Source organism: Macrobrachium nipponense, chromosome 7 (assembly GCF_015104395.2).
Source record: "Macrobrachium nipponense isolate FS-2020 chromosome 7, ASM1510439v2, whole genome shotgun sequence".
Lineage (NCBI taxonomy): Eukaryota > Metazoa > Arthropoda > Malacostraca > Decapoda > Palaemonidae > Macrobrachium > Macrobrachium nipponense.
Genome location: NC_061109.1, coordinates 101749033 through 101773840, shown reverse-complemented (window position 1 = coordinate 101773840; position 24808 = coordinate 101749033). Strand labels below are relative to the sequence as shown.

Below are 24808 nucleotides of genomic sequence, written 5' to 3'. Positions count from 1 at the left end.
CTGATGATGAATGGAGAGCATATGAGTCCTATCGCCTGAAATTGGAGCGTGATAGGATCAGGAGGTCTTCCTCAAGGAGTTCTTCCAAAGGTAAGACTAACGTTTCTCCTGCACTAACACCTGTAGTGTTTACAACCCCTAAACCTGTGTTGCCTTCGGGCTCTGATTCTGTGTCGGGAGGAGCGGATGCTCTCTCTATGATTTTGGAGTCTCTTCGCACTCTGGAGACCAAAGTGAAAGCCTTGGAAACGGGCTCGGTGCAAGTGTGTGATCGTGCCCCCAGTGTTGTGGAGGGGGCGTCAGATCGGCCCCATAATGCCTCTAGGCCTAGACCTCTATCAGACTCCCAAGACCCAGGGAGACGTATGTCGAAAGCCGCAAGAGGGTTACGGGGGCTTCCACCGATCTGGCGTCCCCTTCGGCAGACCATGTAGCAAAGACCCAGGCTGCCAAGGACCGTGCACGAGCACGCGTCTTGAAGGATTGCTTTTCGTCCTCCGAAGCGTCCTCCCCGCGCAAGGGGTGGAGCGCTCGGAGAGACTCTCGTCCGTTAAAGAGGACGTTTCTTGCGGAGGACGCTTCACGTCCTCTTTCGCCGCTGTCGTCGGAAGACGCTTATGATGTCTTTCCGCCTCAGAAGAGAGGTAGGATCTCCTCCGATGAGGACGCTAGGTTGCGCGCACAGGCGCGTACACCTGAGAAACAGGTAGCTGTTCCTTTGAGAAGGAAGGAGGCGTCCCCTCGCCCCTCGTCTTCTCACAGGACCAGTCCTGCTTCCTCGTCTCATTCTTCTCCAACGAAGAACATTCTTTTGTCCCTTCAGGACCAGCTATCCTCGCTTATGGCTCGGAGGACTTGCCCAGCAGCAGTCGAGCCTAAGCGGAGAAAAGGACCCTTTAGACTGCCCGTTAAAGAGGACTAAGCAGTCTTCCGTTGTCTTCGCCCCCTGCGTCTCGTTCGCCGATAGCTTCTCCTTCAGCGATTCGCCGATCTCGTTCGTCTTATAGAAGGACGTTACGACAGGACGCTCGGCAGGACGTTCGGCAAGATGCTTGTCGGGACGCTCGCGCTAGGCAGGACGTTCGTCAGGACGCTCGGCAGGACGTTCGTCAGGACGCTTGGCAGGACGCTAGGCAGGACGTTCGTCAGGACGCTCGGCAGGACGTTTGTCAGGACGCTTGGCAGGACGCTAGGCAGGACGTTCGTCAGGACGCTCGCCAGGACGCTACACAGGACGATCGGCAGGCCGTTCTCCAGGACGCTAGACAGGACGCTTGGCAGGAAGTTCGCCAAGACGCTCAGGCCTCCTTTCAAGACGCTTTCGGGGATTCTGAACAAGAATTTTTACCCCCAGACACGTTGTTACGCGCTCAGGCACGTATGCCAGCGAAGAGAGGTCAAGACGTTTCTCGGGCAGGTGGGACTGCCGTGGAAGACGCTCGTCCGCCTCAGGACGCTCTTCCATCAGCGAGCAGTAAGCGTCAGAAAGCAGACAGCAGTGATAAGGCTGCAGCTTGCAAGGAGAGGGGTCCTTTGATCTTGCCAAGAACCGGCAATAGGACGCCTTCGCCTGACAGACGTTCTCCTCTTCCGTTGAGGGAAGAAGGAGAACTGGGTAGTTCGGCTGAGTCGGGGGGGTGAAAGATGAACCTGCTACAGCCCCTTCTACCTCGGATTACAAAGTCCTAGTCAGACTTTTGGGTCTTCTTTTGAGGACAAATTTCAGCCCGCAGCTCCAAGTCTCCTCCTTCACAGTTTTCTTCATCGAAAACGGGGGGGGAAAATCCCGGAGTTCGTAGAGATGAAGACTTCTCTATCGACGAAACGTGCTTTCAAGAAGCTCAGGACTGTAATTTTAAGAAGGAGGAGACCAAGGCAAGACGACCTTCGCCTTGCCTCCTACTAGACTTAGTGGTAAAGGAGGCATTTGGTATAAGACCAAGGACGAAGTGGGAGTGCGTATCCCTTCGTCGGCTCAAGGGGATTTCTCCAGCCTGGTAGACTTACAGAGGAGGTCAGTTTTACCCTCTGCCAAGGTAACTTGGACCGCGTCGGAGACAGACCATCATCTGAAAGGTCTGCTTAGGACGCTGGAAGTCTTCAACTTCCTTGATTGGTGCCTGGGAGTTCTGGATTTACAAGCAAGAAGCCCAGAATCTCTTAGTCTGGGGGAAGCTGGTCCAGCGTGTTAGCATGTATGGACAAAGCCGTCAGGGATGGTTCGGAAGAGCTAGTGTCTCACTTTGGGACAGCTTTGTTAAAAAAGAGAGCTTTTGCTCCTGTGCAACTTCACAGCTCGGTCAGTGACGCCAGCTCAGAAAGCGGACTTGTTGTTTTTTCCGCCTCTTCGAACCATCCATCTTCCCCCAGACTTTGGTAAAGGACCTAACGAACAGCCTACAAGAGAAGGCTACTCAGGATCTTTTGGCCCAGTCTTCAAGACGGTCGGCCGGACCTTCAACATCTTCGGCTGCAGTTCGTCCGCCGAAGAAAGTAAAGCCCTTTCGTGGGGCTACCCCCCTCGAGAGCAGCTCCTCGAGGGAGAGGGTTTTCACGAGGAAGAGCTTCTCTTAAACCAAAGCCTTCCAAGTGAAAAGCATGTCCTTCAGACACCAGTCGGAGCCAGACTGAAGTATTTTGCGGGAGCGTGGAGAGAGAGAGACACGGACTCTTGGTCCCTCAAGATCGTGGAGCAGGGGTACAAGATCCCCTTTTTAGATCTTCCTCCTCTGTCTACGACTCCCAGAGACCTTTCTCCATCCTACCAAGGAGAAAAGAAGAAAGTTTTGTTCGATCTCCTTCAACAGATGATCGACAAAAGAGCGGTGGAACAAGTCGCGGACCTGCGGTCGCCAGGTTTCTACAACAGAATCTTCCTAGTGCCAAAGCAGTCGTCAGGGTGGCGTCCAGTTCTAGATGTAAGCAGGCTCAATCTTTTCGTGGAAAAGATAAAATTCACGATGGAGACGCCTCATCTGTTCTTGGGAGCCTTGAGACCGGGCGACTGGATGGTATCCTTGGACTTGCAGGACGCGTACTTCCACATTCCGATCCACCCTGCTTTCAAGAAAAATATCTCAGATTTGTCCCTTGAACAACAAAGTTTGGCAGTTCAGAGCGATGTGCTTCGGACTGACCACGGCTCCGATGGTGTTCACAGTAGTGATGAAGAACGTAGCGAGATGGCTACACTCTTCGGGAATAAGAGTTTCCCTATACCTCGACGACTGGCTGATCAGGGCGTCGTCGAGAGAGAAGTGTCTGAAGGACTTGCAGTTCACTTTAGCCTTAGCGAAGTCCCTGGGACTTCTGGTCAACCTCGAAAAGTCGCATCTGACCCCAACACAGTCCATCGTGTATCTGGGGATTCAGATGGATTCAGTGGCTTTTCGAGCGTTTCCGTCCCAGGAACGTCAGCAGCTAGGCTTAGAAAAGATCTCAGCCTTTCTAAGGAGGGAGACTTGCTCGGCGAGGGAATGGATGAGTCTGCTGGGGACCATTTCCTCGCTGGAAAAGTTCGTTTCCTTGGGAAGACTGCACATCAGGCCTCTACAATTCTTCTTGGCAGACGAGTGGAAGGCAAAAGACGATCTCGATGCAGTATTGAGGATATCGATTTCGATCAAGAACCACCTAAGATGGTGGTTGGACCCTCAGAAGCTGCAAGAGGGGTGTGTCCTTGAAGTCTTTTGAATTGAGCCCACCTAGTGTTATTTTCAGACGCTTCCATCACAGGATGGGGAGCAACACTAGGGGGGCAAGGAAGTGTCCAGGCCCTCCTGGAGAGGGGAACAGGTTAGACCTGGCATATAAATGTAAAAAAAAGAACTGGCAGCAGTATTTCTGTCCCTGCAGTTCTTCCAGAAGAGTTTGAAGAACAAGGTTGTTCAGATAAACTCGGACAATACCACAGCACTCGCTTATTTAAAGAACCAGGGAGGTACACACTCCAGGACGCTGTACTCCCTAGCGAGAGAGATTCTGCTGTGGGCGAAAAGGGAACAGGTAACGATCCTGACGAGATTCATTGCAGGTGTGCAAAACGTCAGGGCAGACCTTCTCAGTCGTCGGGACCAAGTCCTTCCGACGGAATGGACCTTACACGAGGACGTTTGTCGAGACCTATGGACGCTGTGGGGACGTCCACTGGTAGACTTGTTCGCAACGTCAAGGAACAAGAGACTTCCTCTTTACTGTCCCCGGTCCTGGATCCAGAGGCAATCGCGGTGGATGCGTTGCTGTGGAATTGGACGGGCCTGGACCTTTATGCCTTCCCACCATTCAAGATTCTGGGGGAAGTCATGAGGAAGTTTGCGGCCTCGGAAGGGACAAGGCTAACCCTGATCGCTCCGATGTGGCCAGCAAGAGATTGGTTCACAGAGGTCATGTCTTTCCTGGTAGACTTTCCAAGGACATTGCCCTGGAGGAAAGATCTACTCAAACAGCCGCACTTCGAAAGGTTTCACAAAAACCTCTCCGCTCTGAGTCTGACTGCGTTCAGACTATCGAAAAGTTGGCCAGAGCGAGAGGTTTTTCGAAGGCAGCTGCGAGAGCAATCGCACATGCGAGACGTGCTTCCACAAGAGCTGTTTACCAGTCGAAGTGGGCTTCCTTCAGGGCATGGTGCAAAAAGGAAGGAGTTTCCTCTTCCTCGACCTCTGTGAACCAGATAGCTGATTTTCTGCTATTTCTCAGAAATGTGCAGAAATTAGCGGTCCCTACAATCAAGGGATATAGAAGCATGTTGTCAGCGGTTTTTAGGCACAGAGGCCTAGACCTGTCTGACAACAAGGATATTCATGACCTTTTGAAGTCTTTCGAGACCTCGAAGGTGCCGCAAATGAGACCACCTTCATGGAATCTGGATGTAGTCCTGAAATTCCTTATGTCAAACTCTTTCGAACCGCTTCAGACAGCGTCTCTTCGGAATCTGACAAGGAAGGCTCTTTTCCTAACTTCTCTTGCGACGGCTAAGAGAGTTAGTGAAATTCAAGCGTTTAGCAAGTTAATGGGCTTCAAAGGGGACAATGCTGTCTGCTCGTTGAACCCATCTTTCTTGGCAAAGAATGAAAATCCTTCGAACCCTTGGCCGAAGACTTTTGAAATCAAAGGTATGTCAAGTCTGGTGGGCCAAGAACCAGAGAGAGTCCTTTGCCCGTAAGGGCTCTCAAGTTCTACGTGCATAGAACTAAAGAGGTTAGAGGTCCCTCAGGTAACCTCTGGTGCTCTGTGAAGAGACCAGAGTTACCTTTATCAAAGAATGCAGTGGCTTTCTTTCTAAGGGACACCATTCGGGAGGCTCATTCATCTTTACAGAAGACTGATTTGAGCCTCTTCCGAGTAAAAGCGCACGAAGTACGAGCCGTCGCTACCTCTCTTGCCTTCCAAAAGAACATGTCAATCAAGGACATCCTCGATTGTACCTTTTGGAGGAGCAACTCTGTCTTCGCCTCACATTACCTAAGGGATGTCGAGAACGATCTATGACGATTGCAATGCATGGGGCCATACGTTTCTGCGGACACAGTATTGGGTCGGAAGTAGCTCTTTCCCTATTCCTTAGTTAGGTTAAGTTAGGTGGTTGTGTTTTTAGGTTGTGGTGAGTCTTATGTGAAGATCTCCCATCCATTAGCTAGTTTAAGGGGTTTATGTATAGTTGGTCAGGTGGTGGTCATTGCTTCGTTGCCCGTCATTTGTATGGCCTCGATGATCTTGTCACGCTGAGGTCTCGCACCCGTTGACAGATCATCCAGAGCGCACCAGCACTACAAGGTCTCCACCTGGCTGGCAAACTCTGTAATTAAGCAAAAGCAGCCTTACGTGACAGTAATCACATAGTCTACTTTGCAAACAGGTAAGGGAACCAAGATGTATATCATCTACTTATTGTTAGTTTCCCAAAAAATCCTATTCTGTCTGTCCCACCATCCGAAGGTGTGATTCAGCTATATATATATCTGTCAGGTAAGTGGCATGAACAAAATGTTATTGTTATTATACAATTAAGTTTGTTCATACTTACCTGGCAGATATATATAATTAAAGTGCCCCGCCCTCCTCCCCTCAGGAGACAGAGGCATTAATAAAATATGAATAGAAAATGGGAATGGTTCCTGATATCCGCCTCCCAGCGGCGGGAATGGGTACTACCACCTGGCCGCCCACTGCGTGTGCCGCGAGTTTGGGACGGAAAAAAGAAATTTCTTTTGGTCGGACGTCAGAAAATAAAAAACAGCTATTATATATTATCTGGCCAGGTTAAGTATGAACAAACTTAATTGTATAATAACAATAACATATTAAAACTAATATTGTAATACCTACCTGAACACCTGAATGACACCCACCCTCCTCCCCTCATCAAATGATTAATGATTTAGCAATTGACGGGAGTAGTCACTGTCAGCCGGCGGCTAACCATGGACAGGTGACTCAGCAACAGTGTTTACCTGCAGCATTAGTAGCACTTATGTCTCTGACGTCCGACAGAAATTCGAATTTCGCGGCACACACTGCAGGTAGGTCAGGTGATCTACCCCCCTGCCGCTGGGTGGCAGGAATAGGAACCATTCCCATTTAGAACCAGATTTTCTCTGTCGCGGTAGTGTCAACATATGTTGTTGCTACCTCCTGACTTGATTTTCGTTTTTCATTGCCATCGATCTTCTGGGCTGTCTTTTGCAGGGCAGTACTGGGTCTTTGGTTCGGCATACGCTTTTATTAACTTTTTAATGAATTTGGCTTCGAAAATTTCGAAGAATATATGACGTGTAACTACCGAAATTTTCGGTAGACACTCACATAGTTTGCAAGAAAGGGAAATATTAATATTTATTCATTGATACGTGTAATAAGTGTTAGAATTGATTGAGGAAATAAACTGACTTCCTACTTTAGGGAGTCAGTAAAGCATGTAACTAGATACGTTTCTTTTAAAAGTTTTTTGGATACTCGTACTAACGAGCAATTAGAGTATTAACAGTACTAGTAGTGTTGCATCCTCATCACCTTCTTACTTCGCAGAAACTTCAAATTCATAATTGCAATTTGAAGACAAGGATTGTGGCTCAAAATGCGAGGCTATTAAAGGTAAGAAGTGATTACTAGTGTTCCCCATTGCAGTGGAGGGTGCGTCTGATCGGCTCTGTCTCGCTCTCAGGCCTAGACCTCTTTCAAGCTCCCAAGCCCAGGGGAGAAGGAATGTCCGGAAAGCCGTAAGGAGGTTCAGAGAATCCCCACCGGTTCAGGCGTCCCCTCGGCAGGTTCTGTAGAGCGTCCCAGACTGCCAAGGATAGCCATTGAAAAAAGGAAAAGCACTCCTTAAAAAAGTGCGTCTCTTCATCGTTACAATCCAAAAAGGACGAAGAATGTATAAATGTTTGGACGTTTGGGATCGATCTAGCGCGTTCTCTGAAAACTAAGAGAACACTGAGCAAAGAGCCAGCCATGAAGCCGCATTCCGCAAGCTAGCGTGAGCCACGTTCAACAGCCAGCAGCGAGCCGCGTTCCAGCAAACAGACTAGCGCAAGCCGCGTTCCTACAACCAAATGCGAGCCGCGTTCCAGCAACTGAGCGCGAGCCGCGTTCTAAAAATTTTTTCTTGGCGCAAGGCGCCTTCAAAGAGATGAAGCGCTAGCCTGGCGCAAATTGCGCCAGAAAAACAGACGGCTAGAGCAAGGAGCCTTATAGTAGAGTGGCAATCAGAACGATCCTTCCATTGAACGTTTCGGGGCAAGAGGCTCTTTCTAAAAAGGGGTCTAGTAGGCGCTCGGAACTATCCAGGGCGCATGGGACTTCCACGCAAGCGGAACGTTCCAGGAGCGAGTCTCCTTTCTAGCGCTGCGGAACATTCCAGGCACATATAAAGCGGAAACCTATCCAGGAAGCCAAGGAGCCAGGTGCCAGAATAATTATTCCAAATCTTCTTATGAGAGAGAGGTCAGTCACGAGGCTCCTCTTTGAGTTTTTAACTTGAGCAACTTTCCCCTGGCAAAGGTGCAAGATGTCGCACAGGCGGCCGTCGCTTTTGTCAGAAGGATTCTGATACTAAGAGAAGCCCATTTTTTTCATTATTCAGAAGACTCCTGTTGTTTTGGCAGTTCCTTCCTTCAATGGGCGAACGCTCACCGTCCTTCATTCATGCTCCCTTCCCTTGTTTTATGAAAGAGGCAAGAGGTTTTGGGGAGTTTTTCTTATAAAGAAACTCACATTCGACGGTTTGGGTATGGATGGCGGATAGGAAATATCTTCTTCCTTCCGTAAACCCTACAGATGAACAGGATTCTGTCTCTTCCGCGATTTATGAGGAAATCACGAAGATTTAAAGAGTCCTGGATTAACTTCCTTCCTTAAAGAGATATATATACTCTTTCTATCGTTCTATTACGAAAAGTGAAGATAGTTATTTTGCCTTTTCTCTATCTGCCTCGGCAGGGAAAGAAGGTAGTAGAGTATCTGGTGTATGAGAATACGATACGGCAAATCAGCACATACCATATATAGTTACTTCTTTGCTGAGCAACTCAATTACCAGTATCGTTTCAGGAATTTCCTAGGAAGGACTACGCTTAAAGGGATTGTTAAGACAACACCTACTTAGCTTCTAGATTTATCGAAGTCTTGTTTCGCTTAAATATGCATTAATAAGAACTTCCTGAAGTTCGATAATAATTTTAGAAGATTCCTTTATTGAATGGAGTAGCTGGCAACTAGGGAAGAGTAAGGCCAGACGGCTAACGGAGAGTGCTATCGCATAATCGCTTAGACCAACGCAGTACCATGTAGGTGTCGGTCGTGATTGCTTGGTTACGTGTCTCTCTCCTGCGGGATGGAATAACTAACCGTGTCTCTCCCCTACAATCGCGGTTTTAGCCTCGGATTGAGGGGATAGTTAAGCAAACATAAATAAAATATTGTCTGCCTTTTGCTAAGAAGCTTTCAATAAGAAAGATATTACAACATTTCAATGCTGTTTACCGTAGGTAACATTATTAAAGGATTCTAACGCAGCGGAACTCTATATTATATAACGCTCTCATGCTTACGAAAGCATGGCTTATTAGAGTACATGCTAAGTGAGAAGATGAATGTAGTAGAGAATTCACTTTAAGACTACGGTATGGTCAAGTCTTATGCACATACCAAGGTTAACTACAGAATTCCTAGTATCCTTACAAAGTTTTCCTAGATTAATGCTGTTTACCACAATGTGACAGTATTATAAAGGATTCTAATACGGCAGAGCACGATATAATATAATTCTCTCATCCTTTCGAGAAATGCACACAACCTTTTTAGAATCGGATATTGCTCAAGAGAAGATGGATGGATGAGTCGGATGGGAAACATTCTCTTAGTGGCAGAAGTTGTTTCCCTGAATGGACTATACTACGTATATAAAAGTTTTTTCCTACTAAGAACGGAATTAACATGTGAAGGATGTCGGGTACCATAAAGGCACAGATGTTCTGGCACATAACCTAAAAAGAACTAGAAGGAAGCGCCAGCCTGGCGCAAAGCGTCAGAAGCGCCAGCCTGGCGCAAAGCGTCAGAAGCGCCAGCCTGGCACAAATTGCGCCAGAAGCACCATCCAAGATATTTTCTCGTTTTAGCGAGTTATGAACCTAAGAGTCCAGTAGCCTCTCGGACAGCAGGCTCGGTAACGGCAAGATTCGTTCCTGATTTCGTTACCCATCTAATCGAAAAGGGGTCGTTTACAAGGAATGATGAAATGATTTATTTTAATCACTTCGGCCAACTTCCACGCCACTCTGACTCATATCGCAAAGAGCATCAAGAATCTCTTTTTTCGCCCCTGTTCGCATTAACAAAAGAGAACCTATTTGGGAACAGACACGGAACATAACGATCCTTAAGAGGTTCGATGCAAGATTTTGCATGTCCGTGAGAACCCTCTCGATCGAAGATAATAACTGTTAACGTATGTCTAACATTTATTGAAAAGAGTTGTGAGAACCTGCGGAAAGTCTTCTTCATAGATCTCTTCGCAAGGTAGAAGACGAACAGGCTTCCTATAGACTGCTTCCTTTTCCTCGAACCAAGAGAGTAGCAATTATACGGACATCTTTAATTTAAAGAAGGGGAATAAAATTTAGTCTTTTTTCCCCTAGTTATAAATTCTTAAACAGATATTAAGATAAATGGGCGTCAAAGGAAGAGAGGATGAATGCCTCATTTTGGCCTTAGAGAGGTTGGATTCACAGAAGTCACGTTCTTCTCACAGCATGTTTCGTAAGGCTTTTCCAAGAGTATCTGGATACTCTATCAGAATCTATTATAAATAGACCTGAAAAACCTCTCCACTCTGAGTCTGTCCGCGTGCAGACTGACCAGAAGAGGACATGAATGAAAGGATTTTTCAAGGTAAATGACAATAGTCATGGCTAAGACATAGAATTGCTGCAGATCGTGCTAGATGGAATGAGGAAACTGTCCTCTTCCGATACCTCTGTGAACCACATAGCAAGGTTTTTTCTTCACTTTCAGAGGGAAGAATCACCTATGTATATATCTTGCTATCAAGAACGCAGTAAAAGGCTATACTCTGTCTCTACAAGGGAATTAGAGATACAGAGGATTAAGATCTTCGGGATCTTATACGATACCAGCAATACGACAAGAGTAGGATATCATGTACTTCGAATGGGATCTTTTTGTGGCCACAGATTCCGTGTTCCGACAAAATGGAACTGCTCCTCATCAAACAAACTTCTTTGAGAAAGTTTATGAAGGAATTCTTTGTTTCTCTTAGCCCTAAACGACCAAGAAGACAAGTGAATTTTTTTGTGCATTGGAATCTCGCATCAGATTCAATGGAGACTCGGCCCACATGGTTCTTGCAGCATAGTATGGTCGCAAAGAAACTAAAACCCTCTATTCCTGACGCAACGCTTTCAGATAGAAGTTTCGTTGCCCAGGCAAAGGGTACTTACTTATTTTCATCTACAGAAGAAGAGATGGTTTAAACGTTTGCCTACAGAGTCTTCGGCGGGGTGCGATAAGGGCTCGAAATGCTTCCCAGAAGGTATTCAGAAGGATACAATAAGAGCTAGAAATCAGGGTTCCGCCCAATTTCAGCTCGGAGTCTCCTTCGAACTTCCAGACTCCTTCCCTTCCTTCGGGCGCAAGGTTAGGGAAGATTCTGCAACGAGGAACCTCATCAACATGTAAGAAGAGATCTCGTTAGCAAAGGAAGTATTCACGAAGGATCCTCCTCGGAGGAAGACTCTTCTCTCTCGTATTGTTAGATATCCTGTCGTCTACTGGATGTAGCTGACTACAATCACCTCCCCTTGCCAGGGGCCAAAAGCTCAAAAGGGGAAGAATTTCTTCCACCCTTCTCCAGTCTCCTGATAAACTATGTGGTTGTTCAGGACTCTCGGACAATGTAACCTGGTGCAAATGCGCCAGAGGCGAACAAATCGGACAGATATAAGAGTGTCCGATGTGGACATCGCCAGACAGCCTAGAGACTCTTCCAAGCTCGAAGCTCCAGCAAGTGTGGAGGAGCCAAGCCAGGCGCGAGGCGCCAGCCAGGCTCTAGGAGCCAGCCCAGGCTCTAGGAAGCCAGCCAGGCTCTAGAAGCCAGCCATGCTCTAGAAGCCAGCCAGGCGCCATCCAGGTGCCAGGCTCCTTCAAGGCTAGGCTCCAGTCAGGATTGAGGATCCATCCAGGCGCAAGGCTTTTTCCAGTAAAGAGAAACCTAAAGCTCTGTCATGTAAGAGGGCTAGTCCCCATTGATATGATACAGGTAAGGCTCTGCCATGTAAGTGGGTCAGCCCCCATTGGCACGATCCGAGAAGGCTCTGTCGTGTAACCGGGCTAGCCCCCATTGACATGATCCAGAAGGGTTTGTCAGTCATAGGTCCCTGCCTCGCTGAAACTCTTGAGGCATGCAGACTCATAGACAGTAATCATGAAGTCTTCTGCCAGGCTCCAGGCGCAAGGCGCCAGCCAGACGCAAGGCTCCAGCCAGGCGCGAGGCGCTAGCCAGGAGGGAGGAGCCAATCAGGCGCGAGGCTCCAGCCAGGCTTTAGGCGCCATTCAGGCGCAAGGCTCCAGCCAGGCGCCTGCCAGGCAGGAAGCGCTAGCCAGGCTCCAGGCTTCACCCAGAAGAGATCTATATCAAAGAACGCCCTGGCCTTCTTTGAGACAATGTGATCTCCTAAGCACTTGATAAGTGCATTGATGATTCCTTCAAACAGCTGAGAATTAAAAGCGCATGAAGTGCGAGCTTTTCCGAATTCTTGTTCTTTCCTTAACAATATGTAATAAGGACATATTAGCTGTCACATACGGGAGATGCAACTCTGTGTTGACTTCCCATTATCCGAAGGATGTCAAGATAACCTACGAGAGATCCTTCTCTCTTGGTTGATACGTGTCTGCGGATACATTGCTGGGATAGGGAGCCGATACTGATCCTTAACTAGTGAGTTAAATTTTATTTAATGTCGTGTTTTTTCTTTGGGTTGTTTGAAAGGAGTTTGGGGATAACTCTTTTCAACTTAAGCACTAACCCTCGTGTTAGGATCAGGTGATCGGGATCGGTGTTGTGCTCCTTAATTATGCCACTAGGCATAGGCATATTGTCATGTAAGAGGCTCTGTCGAGTAAATGGATAAGACCCCATCGACAGACCCACAAGAACTCTTAGCCATAGGTCACATCCTCGCTGAGGCTCTTGAGGCGAAGCAGATTTCTAGGCATTAGCCATGGAATCTTCCGCCTGAACAAGTAGGAACCAAGGTTTTATTTTTTTTATTACCTACAACGTAGGTTGTTTACCTGTCTATTCAGTAAATAGTTGTCTCTTACCCACCACCAAGGGTGTCAATCAGCTCAGTATATATCTGTCGGGGAAGTTGCATGTACAAAAATGATATTGTTAGAATACAATAAAGTTTTGTACATACAGTGAACCCTCGTTTATCGCGGTAGATAGGTTCCAAACCCGGCCGCGATAGCTGAAAATCCGCGAAGTAGGGACACCATATTTACGTATTTATTTAACATGTATATTCAGACTTTTATAACCCTCCCTTTACGTAGTACTGTTAACAAACCACCCTTTAATGTACAGAACACTTAATGCATGTACTACAGTACCCTAAACTAAAACAGGCACAAATATTAAAATGTTAGAATATTAAAGTATAAAAAAATAAAGATTGTTACTGCACTCACCACGAAAGAAGTTGAAGAAAAACTTGAATGATGATGGCGATGAATTTGCTGCACAGTAGAAATGATGATGATGAAGCTGATGATGTCTTCTACTGTGCAGCCAATGATAGTTACGACGCTGACGCTTCCGACGCTCCGAGTTAATGATGCTTTTAAAAAACGCATACGATGATAAAAATCCTTTATAGTTTAGCACAGTATATAATTAAAAATAAGTTTCTGGTTAGATTACAACAAAAATTTGAGGTTATGATGATTTTCGACACTTTTTATGTCGTATTTTTCTATGTTTTTTAGTGACGCCTCATATTCAGAACTAGTTTCCGAGCGAATGAATACTAGCTTGGATGCGCAAAGTTTATAACAATCCAAAAGCGCAATAATGAAAAGACATTGCTTGTTTCTAGTAATAATAACAAACTAAGTTTCTGGTTAGATTACAACGCAAATTCCAAGTATCCAAATAGAGACATTACGTATTCAGTAATTTGATCAGAGAGAGAGAGAGAGAGAGAGAGAGAGAGAGAGAGAGAGAGAGAGAGAGAGAAGAGATAAAGAGAGAGAGAGATAGAGGAGAGAGAGAGGAGAGGCGTCTACCGACGCTCCGAGTTAATGACTTTTAAAAAACGCATACTATGATAAAAATCCTTTGAGGTTATGATGATTTTCGACACTTTTTATGTCGTATTTTTCTAATTTTTTTAGTGACGCCTCATATGCGGAACTAGTTTCCGAGCGAATGAATACTAGCTTGCGTTTCATGTTCGATTTAATTTTACTACGTATACTGAATTATCGTAAGATCACATTCTCTTTTCGTGTTTTATTTCTTTCTGTACTGAATTATATGTCATATGTAATGCAATGAACCATCAGGAAGAGCAGATATTACTAATTATTAATGGAATTAACGAAATATTTGGGGTCTTCATATATTGCGGCTATTTTCGAAATTTCCGGAAAATCCGCGATATATTTCTTTTATAATATATACATACGTAATGAAAAAAGTCCGCGAAGTCGTGAATCCGTGATGGTCGAACCGCAAAGTAGCGAGGGCTCACTGTACTTACCCGGCAGATATATACGATGAATGGCCCACCCAGCCTCCCCTCAGGAGACAGGTGAAAGAGAAAATCTGGTTCTAGAACGGGAATGGTTCCTATTCCTGCCACCCAGCGGCAAGGGGGTAGATCACCTGACCTACCTGCAGCGTGTGCCGCGAAATTCGAATTTCTGTCGGACGTCAGAGACATAAGCTAAGTATATATCTGCCGGGTAAGTATGTACAAAACTTATTGTATTCTAACAATATCATTTTTGTGGGATATTGTTCGGGCAGGTCAGGTAACCAGGGCTAATTCAGGTGTTCAGGTAGGTATTACAATATTAGTTTTAATATGAAAACTCCTTATTTAATATCCATATTTAATATAGATCTATTTAAGACTAAATCATATAAATATGTAATCTAAAAGATCAACTTTTCTTTCAGAAGAAAATGGGATGACGTGAAGTGTTTGACCCTGAAATCCAGTTGTATAAATGGTATTGAGGAATGCTTGTTGACTACTACTGATATTCCTGATCTCATGAGGCGTAGCAGTTTCCTTTGAGAGAGTTTCTGTTGACTGGGATAGGAATTGCTTTATCATGACAGGTGGCAATTTTAATGAGTTATGCACCTTTATAATTACGACACATCATTTTCACTATTAGCTTTAACACTTTACATAAGGTTATCCTTTGAAAGGATTAAAGACACAATGAGTTATGTTTATTATTTTTCATTTAGTGTACATATGCTCTCGTTCTGTATATCAGAGTTTTTAATCATTTCATCAACCTCTGGATACCATATCTCAGCATTTTCCCCATTTATATTTAATCTATCCAGAACTTTGGGAAAACTTGGTCTCAGTAGGAAAAGAAGAGTGTAGGTTAGGAACCACCACATTTTATTTGCAACGGGCTTCGTTGTCTCTTCGTAACATTTTTCAAGCCTAAAAGAGACATAACAGTATTTGTTTCTACACATAATACAAACCCTCGGTCCTTAACGTAAGGAATTACTATTCAGCGCCAGCTAGACTGGTCATAAGATTTACTAACAAGGTAGTTCGGCAATAACTGCTTGTCCGATGGTCGGGAGTCCCGCCCGACTGGAGGTAAACATACCACTTTGCTTTCAACCGCCGTCGGGTGTAGACGTGTGTTCGCCTCTCTGCCCGCCTCTCTGCCCGCCTCTGTCGTGAGATTCGTTGATGTTCAACTTTGAGCTGCTTGGTTTTGTGCTTTTTTTTTGTGTATTACTTAGTGTGTGTGCACTTTTGAGTACTTTCTTTATTGTTTTTTTTTATTTATTGTAGATTTGCATCGCTGGAAGACCATGCAAGCCCACAAAGTGGAGAAGCCCCCTCGCCCCCCATCCAACCGGAGAGTGTGCCCTGGAGAGTGGAGGGCCGTAAGTGTGGGGCATTCAGGTCCAGCGATGCTGTGGACCCTCATCTTTTGTGTACGCAGTGCCGCGGGGGTGAATGCTCTCAGGCCGTACCTTGTGATTTTTGTATCTCCTGGTCGGAGGAGCAGTGGGAGGTCTATGAGAAGAGGAGGAAACCACGTAAAGTCGCCAAGGTGTCGTTGAAAACTCACCCTCTACACCTTTGGTGACAGACACGTCGTCTTCCTTCCTCCCTCCTAGACAGCTCCCGCGGATGGCGCTCCTCTCCCCTTCGGGGGATGTCCCGCTCTGCCTCTTCAGTCGATCTGTCGAGCGCAGAGGAATGAGGGCCACACCCCGACCTGGAATTGTACTCGGGGTCTTCAGTCCGTTCAAGGTGGGATCTTTCCCCCTCTGAGCGAACAGGAACCCCCCCTATTAACCCGACTGTTGCTTCCCCAGGTGTGTCTGCCTCTGCGGGTGGAGACCTTCAGCAGGTGTGGCACTCGCTGAGTCTTCCGGGCACTCCCAGTATTCAGGGGCTGATACAACACCGGGCTGTGACCCCAGTGACTCACGGGTTGGTGACGATGACAACCACCACTCTCTCTACACCAGGGTATACCGCACCGCCGCACCTGGTGTGTACGCAGCATGTGACGACGGTAACCCCTTCAGCCGCTGTACAAGCCCCGCTGACATACGTGCCGTGGAAGGAGATGGTTCCTCCGCTGCCTGGGTTTGCTGTCCTCACCCCGCCCCCTGACTTTGAATGCCCGAAGAGCTCCCCTCTTGACCTTCCACTGGTAGTTGTTGCTGTGCCTGCTGTCTCCGTACCTGCCCGTGGTAGTGCTGCTCCTTCCGCAGGTTCCTCCAGATAGGTGCAGTTGGGCTGTATTGCTACCGCAACTGCCCCAACTCCGTCCTGGATGGAGGACCTGTCAGTTGTCCTGAGGAAGTTGGCGAAGAAGTCAAGGAAGAAGAGGAAGGTGTCGTCGTCTTCTTCGTCGTCGTCTTCTGCCGCCTCTTCCCCTCCGACTTCTAAGGCCCCCCAGCCGAGGAAGAAGGTGGACTCACTCCCCCCAAGAAGTCTTGCACAGAGACTTCTAAGGGTCTGTCCCACTCTGGCATGACAGGTGGGTCTTCTGCTGGTCAGTCCTCCTGTTCCTTCGGGAACGGGGCCCGACCGGGAACCATTTTGGCCGCTCACTCGCAAGCACCACCGAGTGTATGGTCACCTACCGGTGACCGTGCAGCCAGGGTCCAGGCCCAGGACCCAGGCACGGAGCGGAAGGCTGGCAAGAGTCGTTCAGGTGGCTTTCACCAGGCCGGCGATCGCTCTCGTGGCGATCCCCCAGTTCCCAGGGTTGACGTGACGGTCCCACCAGACCATTCACGTGTCAAGGCTGGACCTGGTACTGTGGCGTGTTGAGAGGTCGGTGCTTGCGCTCACCGCGTCAGTGGACACTACCAGTCACCCGACCGTTGCTCCCACCGGGACCAGACGGCTCGCATGAGTGGTAGCATCTCTCCTGACGTATGAGACCAACGCCACCGTCCTTGGTCCAGCACTTCTCCACACGGAGACCGCTGGTACAGACCTGCAGCTCAATTGTCATTGCCTGCAATCCTCCCAGCCCACCGGCTCTGCTGGTAGGCAGGGTAGGAGCGTCAGGTCTACCTCTTCAACCTCCTCGTGCTACACTGGGAGGAGCAAATCAAGCAGGGGTGACCGTGAGGAGTGCACTCCTCACAGTCCCACCATGAGAACCTACGATCCTGGCTCGGTCCTTAGACCTAGCAGTTCGTGCGCGCAAGTGGTTGGAGGAGGCCACGAGGAGTCTGACGAGGTTCTTCCTCCTGAAGGAAAAGTGTCTTGAGAGGTGATTGGCTTGGATGGATCTGATAGTCCATTGCCTCAGGACGCGATCATCCCCGAGATACAGAGGTCCTTTGCAGAGGTCATTGCACTGATTCATCAGTACAACGACCTCGGGGAAGGATCGGTGGTTTCTGCCTCTGACCCTTCATCAAGGTTGGAGTTGTTCTGGGGACCCAAGAAGGAACCCAAAGCGACGGTGGGTCTACCCCGGTCCACCTTGGCCGAAAGTGTGCTGGGCCAGGTGAACGCTCTCGTCTCCGGACAAGTGGATTTGCTCAGGTCCAGCAGGTCGGACAAACTGCTTCCCCCTCCTCTGCCTCTCCAGCAGCGTTTGTACATGCCATCAGTGGACCCGTTGCCAACCAAGTGGGTTGACCCGAAGATAGCTAGGCTAACTCCGGGGGTGCCACTCCATCGCCTGCTGGCCGACTCACAGCAAGAGGCATCGGGCCTGGAAGGGTGGTATGGCAGTTGCTGGATCTGTGGTCCCTCACAGTATCCAGAGTCGCAGCCTCCTCGGGAGCTATCGTTCCCTAAGAAGACTGCGTTTGGGAGAGACTGCCAGTCTGGAGGTAGGGCCATCTCCTACCTCGCCTACTAGACGGCCAACCTGTGGGCCAACCTGGTCCTGAGACGATGGAACTCAATCCTAGCTCGGGTAACCAGAGCGGCCGGTCGAGAGGTGACACTGGGTCAACAGAACGGACCGTTGCTGGGTTCCTCCTCTCTCTTCCTCAGAGAGATGGTGGACGCTATGGTGGAAAAGCAGAGAACTGAGGACAGTGACCACCTAGTACACCAGGCAGTCTCGAAGACTTCTGGGCAGTCTCGAGCAACTGTGGCCAAGCCCCGGAGCTTGGCTAGCTCTTCCTCTGCTACCAAGACGCTAGCACCGTCAAGGTTGCGAGGAAAGACCCAGCCTTGCTCTTTTGCTTTGAGGAGTGAGCGTCAGCCCTCCTCTCAAGCCTCCTACTCCCGTGGGAGACCTGCTAAGCAGAAGGGGAAGAAAGGGAAATGCTAGGGACGGTGTTCCCCCTTACCTGCTGCTGGAAGTTTGGGGTGGGGGCCTGGCGAGCCATTGGGCAACTTGCCAGTGCTACGGAGCCGAGACCTGGGTAGTAGATGTCCTTCGAGAGGGATACCTACTACCCTTCGACGGGACGGTGTACCAATTCAGGGCACTTTGTTTCGGTCTCTCAACCACCCCACAGGTGTTCATACGAGTGTTCACTCTGGTGTTGGCTTGGGCCCAAGGGTCGGGATACGTCTGATGAGGTATCTCGACAATTGGCTGGTCCTGGCGAGCGCTACAGGACAGAGTTCGACTCCTTGACTTATGCTGCGATCTGGTGATCGTGGTGAATGTCGAGAAGTCAGATCTCAAGCCCAAGCAGAGGATGAAGTACCGGGGCATGCTGATCGATACAGTATTTTTCATAGCTACAAACCTAAGGTCTTAACCTTGTACTGCCCACCTCTAGCCGCCCCTCTTTCTGCTAAGACATCCTTAGTTTGGAAAGACTGATGCGGTGGCGTAGGTGCATGGTCCTTGACCACTTTTCACCCGATATACGCATGCGTTGCCAGATCTCACAAGATTCCTTGTTTTCATCTGCGATTTAACCGGATCACGCTAGGCACTAGAAATTATCCTATTGTGAAGACCTAAGGTTTGCAGCTATGAAAAATACAAATTGTCTTAGAAAATTTCTCATTTTACTCAGCATTGTCAGCCAATAATGATTGTATAACCTTTGACTATTAAAATACTGTAATGTCTCTTTTAGGCTTTAAAATGTTGTTATGAAGAAACAATGAAATGCATCGCAAATAAAATGTGGTTCCTAACCTACGCTCTTCTTTTTCTACTTAGACTAACCAAAACTCTTCTGCCAAAAATGTTTGTTCATTGTGTAGGTTTACAATGACCTGCACACCTTTCTCAGAGCATCCACTTGATCACCTTTACCAACAGTAATCGCCTTTATCCTTTGCTTCCTTTATGGTCACCATAAGCTTAGTTTGTTCCTATGCGATATGCAAACCCCTGGTCCCTTACTATAGAAATTACTTAAAGCGTAGCCTGGACATGGCCGCTGAATTCTTTAATAAGGCAGTTAGGTAGTTAACCACTGGTCCGGTTATTGGTAATCCCTCCGACCGGACGTAAACATTCCAGTTTGCTTTCGTCTGTCATTGCGAATAGATATGTTCTCCATTGCTTTCTGCCTGACTGTTTACTGCTGTCTTCTTTCATTCCCAGTGGGATTGAATTGTAACTTCTTTACAAGTTACAATCATTGTTGTGATATTATGTTTATGATATACTGAATCATGCAAACCCATGAATCGTAACAGCCTTGTACCCTGTCCCCGGGCTCTTCCCTAGGATGAGGGTTGGTACAACAAAATCCGCACCTTGATAGATCAACTTTACGCCCTTTGCCCATCATGCTGTGGGAGTGAGTGTAACATTTTTTGTGTGTGGAGTGCTCCGTTTGGTCTATGACATAATGGGGGAAATTTGCTGGGAGGAGGAATACATCGGAAGACCTGTGATGAGGGTAAGACACCTCCCACCACATTGAGGTATGTACTGACCTTCTCTTCCTTTCTATTTACCACTCTCCTGGCAATCATACTGTACTTAGTGTCGCCCCTCCGGGAGAAGCTTCATCTTCTTCTTCCCCTTCCGACGAGTTGGAAAGCGAAGAAGAAGGTGGAGGGCTGTGGTCCCAGACCTGGGGATCACTTCTTTAGGGTCCGCCCCTTGGTCCGAAGTATACCTTTATTAATTTCTGAACTTTTTACTTTCCCAGGTGAGGTGTCAGACTTAGAACTAGCATGGATATTAATAAACATTACCTTAATATAATTTATCTAGCCCTAAATCCCCAAAAACCGCACCAAAATTTACCACATTGGCAACCCTGTTACCTCCTATTCTGTCCGCCAGTTGACAACACTGTCGTTGACAGATACGAAAACCTTCCCTCAAATCAGTTGTTAACGAGCGTCCGTGTTGTTTACATCACGGCCACTCTTTATAAATTTCCTTAAACATTTTTGTGCCTTTAAAGCTTTCATTATTTGTTAAATGAGACTTTATATGAATTACCACTCACTCATTACATCACGAAATAGTGAATTAACTTTGATTTCTGTTGTGGTTCTTATCTTAAATTACGAACTTTTGCGCGACCTGGAACTTAACGTGAACCTGTCCCAATTCTTTACAATGGATTACCAAGAAATTACGATGCTTCCTTCTGCCAGCAACATTCAGGAACTGCCCGGTTTGTGGGACAAGGATGAGTAGCAGGGAGTATGAACCCCATGACATTTGTAGCTCTTGTCGTGGACAGGTTTGTGACTTGACTTCTCGTTGTGACGTATGTAAGCCCTGGTCTGACGAGGATATGACTGCTTATATGAAACGCCAAACAATCTTGCAGCGTAAAAGATCGGTTAAGGAGAAAAAGAAATTGATTGCTAGAACTGTATCTAACGAATTCTTTGACTTGGGCGCTCATGGTTCTGGCTCTTCGGTTTCGGTATCGTACGACTCCGATTCCGAATTAATTGATGCTTTGCCCCCTGTACAACCGGTAATTAGTGAAGTTATTTCTGATGTGGATTCAAAGATTTTGGCAATGGAAACTACCTGGAAACAGAATTTTAAGAAATTACAGCTTAGTCTAGATAGAGATATTTCAGCTAAGTTTAACAATCTGTCAGAGAATTTTCAAGAAGCCTTTACTAGAATGTCTAACACTTTTAGATTCATTTTTCAGCTCCTCGTCAGGTACCTGTCGACAGCACCAATGGGGGTAACGGTGCGACAGATACCCCGGCTTGTGAACCCCGTCGTGGCGAAGCCTAGGGGGGGATCCGGATCCGCCGGGCAGGTGCCTAACGAATCTTTACCCAACGTGTCCCCTGTTAGTCCCGTAACAGTGCCAAAGGGCGCTTATTTGGAGAAGGGGGGAGGGATATTGTGTTAGATCTGATTAGCTAGTTGTCAGGATTTTTACTTCAGGGGAAGTTTCTAAGTTAGGATCTGACGATGATGATGATGACGCGGATTCGTGTGATATTGATGTTTCCTCGAATGGATGTCATGATGTAGAATTCAAGAAACTTTTTTTATTTAATTTTGAGTTTTCTTCCTCAGGCGAGGCCTAAAGAGCAGAAGCAGCCTCCGCCTCGTTGTATTACAGAAGGGATTTTTCTTGACGGTCCTTCCCGGTCACGGGAATTTTTACGTTTTCCCTTTGCCCAGAGGTTCGCTTGAGAGTGAGGGCGGACGTTGCCGCTAAAACTTTCGAAGGTGATCGGGGAAGGGAAGAGGAAGCTCTCTTCTCTTCTACGACACCGGAGAGGAGGTTTACCACGTGGCGGATGATTCTTCATTCTCTCGACCCCCAGCCAAATCCTGATTTTGTCCGACTTTCAGTCAACCCTTGCCTTCTAAGGCTTCGGTCTCTGTCTCAATTGAAGATTTTATTGCTATGGAGTATGTTATGAGCTCCTTACAAGAAGCTCAATCCTTCAATATGTGGGTCCTCGGAGGGCTTTTAATGTATATCAAGGACTCCGGGTTTGTTCCTCCTGATGCTCCTCTTTTTGAGAAATTCTGCTCATCTATTTCAATCGCTTCTGTACATCAGAACGAGCTTGCTGCTTCAATGCAGGCCTTTCTTGTTTCTCTAAGGCGTAACCTGTATTTGTCGCAGTTACCCTCCTCTGTATCGGAGATTCAGAGAACCCGTCTGTTGTCCTCTTCTCCTTTTGGCGATTTCCTTTTCGATATTTCTGTGCTTTCTGAGGTTTTGAAGGAACATCAAGGTGATGCCTCTTCCCAAGCTCACTGGGCCTTATCAAGAGCTTTTTCCTCTGGTCTTCCTCCCGTTCCTTCAAGGAGTAAGCGTAAGTTTAGGACCAGATCTGTACCTTCTGCTCCAGCCCAACAACCTCCTTCTGGCTCTTTTTCCAGAGTACATCTTCAGGTTGCTGGTGCTCTTCTTCATCCTCTGGTGCTCACCCTTTGAAACGCGGGAGAGGTTCTTGGCGTGGCTCTAAGGGCAGAGAAAGAGCTCAACCTCCAGGAGGACCTTCTTCTTCTTCTTCTTCTTCCTTGTCTCTGCGTAAGAATTTTCGGAAGTAGGAGTCGTCACCTCGCCTGGAGACCGCAGTAGGAGCTTGTCTCTCCCGCCATTGGTCAGCTTGGCAGGGAGGGAGAGCGGTGGATGCTTGGGTGGTGGAGGTCCTGAAGGAAGGTTACGAGATCCCTTTTGTTTCCAGACCTCCACTTTCCAATCGTCCTCTCGAGTTCAGCAGTTATTCCCCTCACTCAATCAGGGGTCAAGCCTTGGAGAAGGAGCTTTCGGCCCTCTTGGAGAAGGATGCCATAGAGCGAGCTCCTCCTTCTCCCGGGTTTTACTCTCGGATGTTTGTAGTTCTAAAGGCCTCTGCGGGTGCCTGGCGCCCCATCATAGATCTTTCGGTTTTGAACAAGTTCATTCTAAAGTCCAAGTTCAGGATGGAGACGGTCCAGACTGTTCTTTCATCCGTCAGAAGGGGGGACTGGATGATTTCCATCGATCTGCAGGATGCTTATCTGCAAATCCCCATCCATCCAAGAAGCAGACCTTACCTTCGGTTTTTCACGGACTCGGGAGTTTTCCAGTTCAAGACCCTTTGTTTCGGCCTCACCACTTGCTCCACAGGTCTTTTTCTGGGTGATGGCTCCTGTTTCAGCTATTCTGCATCAGTTAAATGTAAGGATGGCTTCGGTATTCTGGACGATTGGCTAGTCCAGGCCGAATCTCTAGAGAAATGTCTCCGGTCGAGGGAGATAGTTCTGTCTCTTTGTGTCGAGTTGGGCATTCGTGTCAACTTCGAACAAGTCCAATCTAATCCCTTGCCAGATCATGACTTATCTGGGGATTGTTTTGAATTCCCAGATTTTGAGGGCTTCTCCCGCTCAGAAACGGATAGACAAGCTTCTGAGTCTGATCAAAGAATTTTTGTCCTCCGTAACGCAGCCAGTTTCTCTTTGGAGGTCTCTCCTGGGCCATTTGTCATCCCTCATCCAACTGGTTCCTGGAGGCCTTCTCAGAATGAGGTCCCTTCAGTCGACACTTCGCCAGTCATGGGATTTCGTGTCCGAGAACACGATAGTCGCCTCTTCTCCACAATGTCGGAAGGATCTCCGTTGGTGGATGCAAGTTCACCGCCTCAAGTCAGGGACATCTCTTCTTTCGGTTCCTCCGGACCTAATGTTTTGGTCAGACGCCTCGGATCAAGGTTGGGGCGCACACCTGGGCTCCGAAGCCGCTTCGGGCCTTTGGTTAGAGGAGGAGAGGATCATGTCAATAAATTGGAGGGAACTGAGGGCAGTGTACCTAGGCCTTCTTTCATTTCAGGAACAACTGTTGGAGTCGGTTGTTGCGATCTTTGTCGACAACACCACAGCAGTCTCGTACTTGAGAAACCAAGGCGGCACACAGTCGGATCTTCTCACTCAAGAAGCCCGATCAATCTGTGTTGGGCAGAAGACAGGGGGATTACGTTGGTCCCTCAGTTTATCCTGGGCCATCACAACGTCTTAGCAGACGCCTTGTCGAGACCGAACGAAGTTCAAGGGTCGGAGTGGACACTTTGCCAGGAAGTCTTCGACAGCCTCAGGAAGAAATGGCCTGTCACAGTCGATCTGTTTGCCACCCCACTGAATTTTCGGTGCCAGATATTCTTCGCCCCTTATCAGACTCCTCAGAGTGCCGGGACAGACTCTCTTTTACAGGACTGGGAGGGACTTCAAGCCTATGCTTTTCCTCCGTTCTCTCTGGTGAGGTCAGTCCTCAACAAAGTGAGGGCAACCAAGCGTCTGGATCTCACCTTGATCGCCCCCTTCTGGCCACAGAAGGAGTGGTTTCCCGACCTTCTGGAAGCACTGGTGGAACCCCCCATTCGCCTGCCAGAGAGACCAGATCTTCTCAAACAACCCCATTTTCATCGGTTCCATCAGAGGCTCCACATGCTTCATCTTCATGCCTGGAGACTGTCAGGAGGTTCTCCAAGCACGAAGGGTTCTCCTCCAGAGTGGCGCGACAGTTGGCTCTTGCCAGACGGCAATCAACCAGAGTAAATTATCAGGCTAAATGGTCGGTTTACAGACGGTGTAAGTCTCAAGGACATTCAATTTCTAGACCTTCCTTACCGAAAGTAGCGGAGTTTTTAGTTCATTTACATCATGACAGGGCCCTGTCACCTTCGTG

At 47.7% G+C, this 24808-nt stretch overlaps 1 protein-coding gene across 5 annotated transcripts in view; it reads left to right on the top strand.

Annotated features, from left to right (window-relative positions):
• The window catches only part of LOC135217257 (phosphorylase b kinase gamma catalytic chain, skeletal muscle/heart isoform-like), a 294050-nt gene that overhangs the window by 16594 nt on the left and 252648 nt on the right, over window positions 1–24808 (top strand). For 3 of the 5 annotated variants that reach the window (XM_064252991.1, XM_064252987.1, XM_064252988.1), the window contains exon 2: window positions 14702–14866. The exons of 1 other annotated variant lie outside the window; for it this stretch is intronic. In XM_064252991.1, coding sequence (XP_064109061.1) covers window positions 14860–14866 — 7 coding nt within the window. In that variant the 5' untranslated portion in view covers window positions 14702–14859. Of the gene's footprint in view, window positions 1–14701; window positions 14867–24808 lie in introns of those variants that run through there. One more of the 5 variants, XM_064252990.1, reaches the window with a different exon arrangement.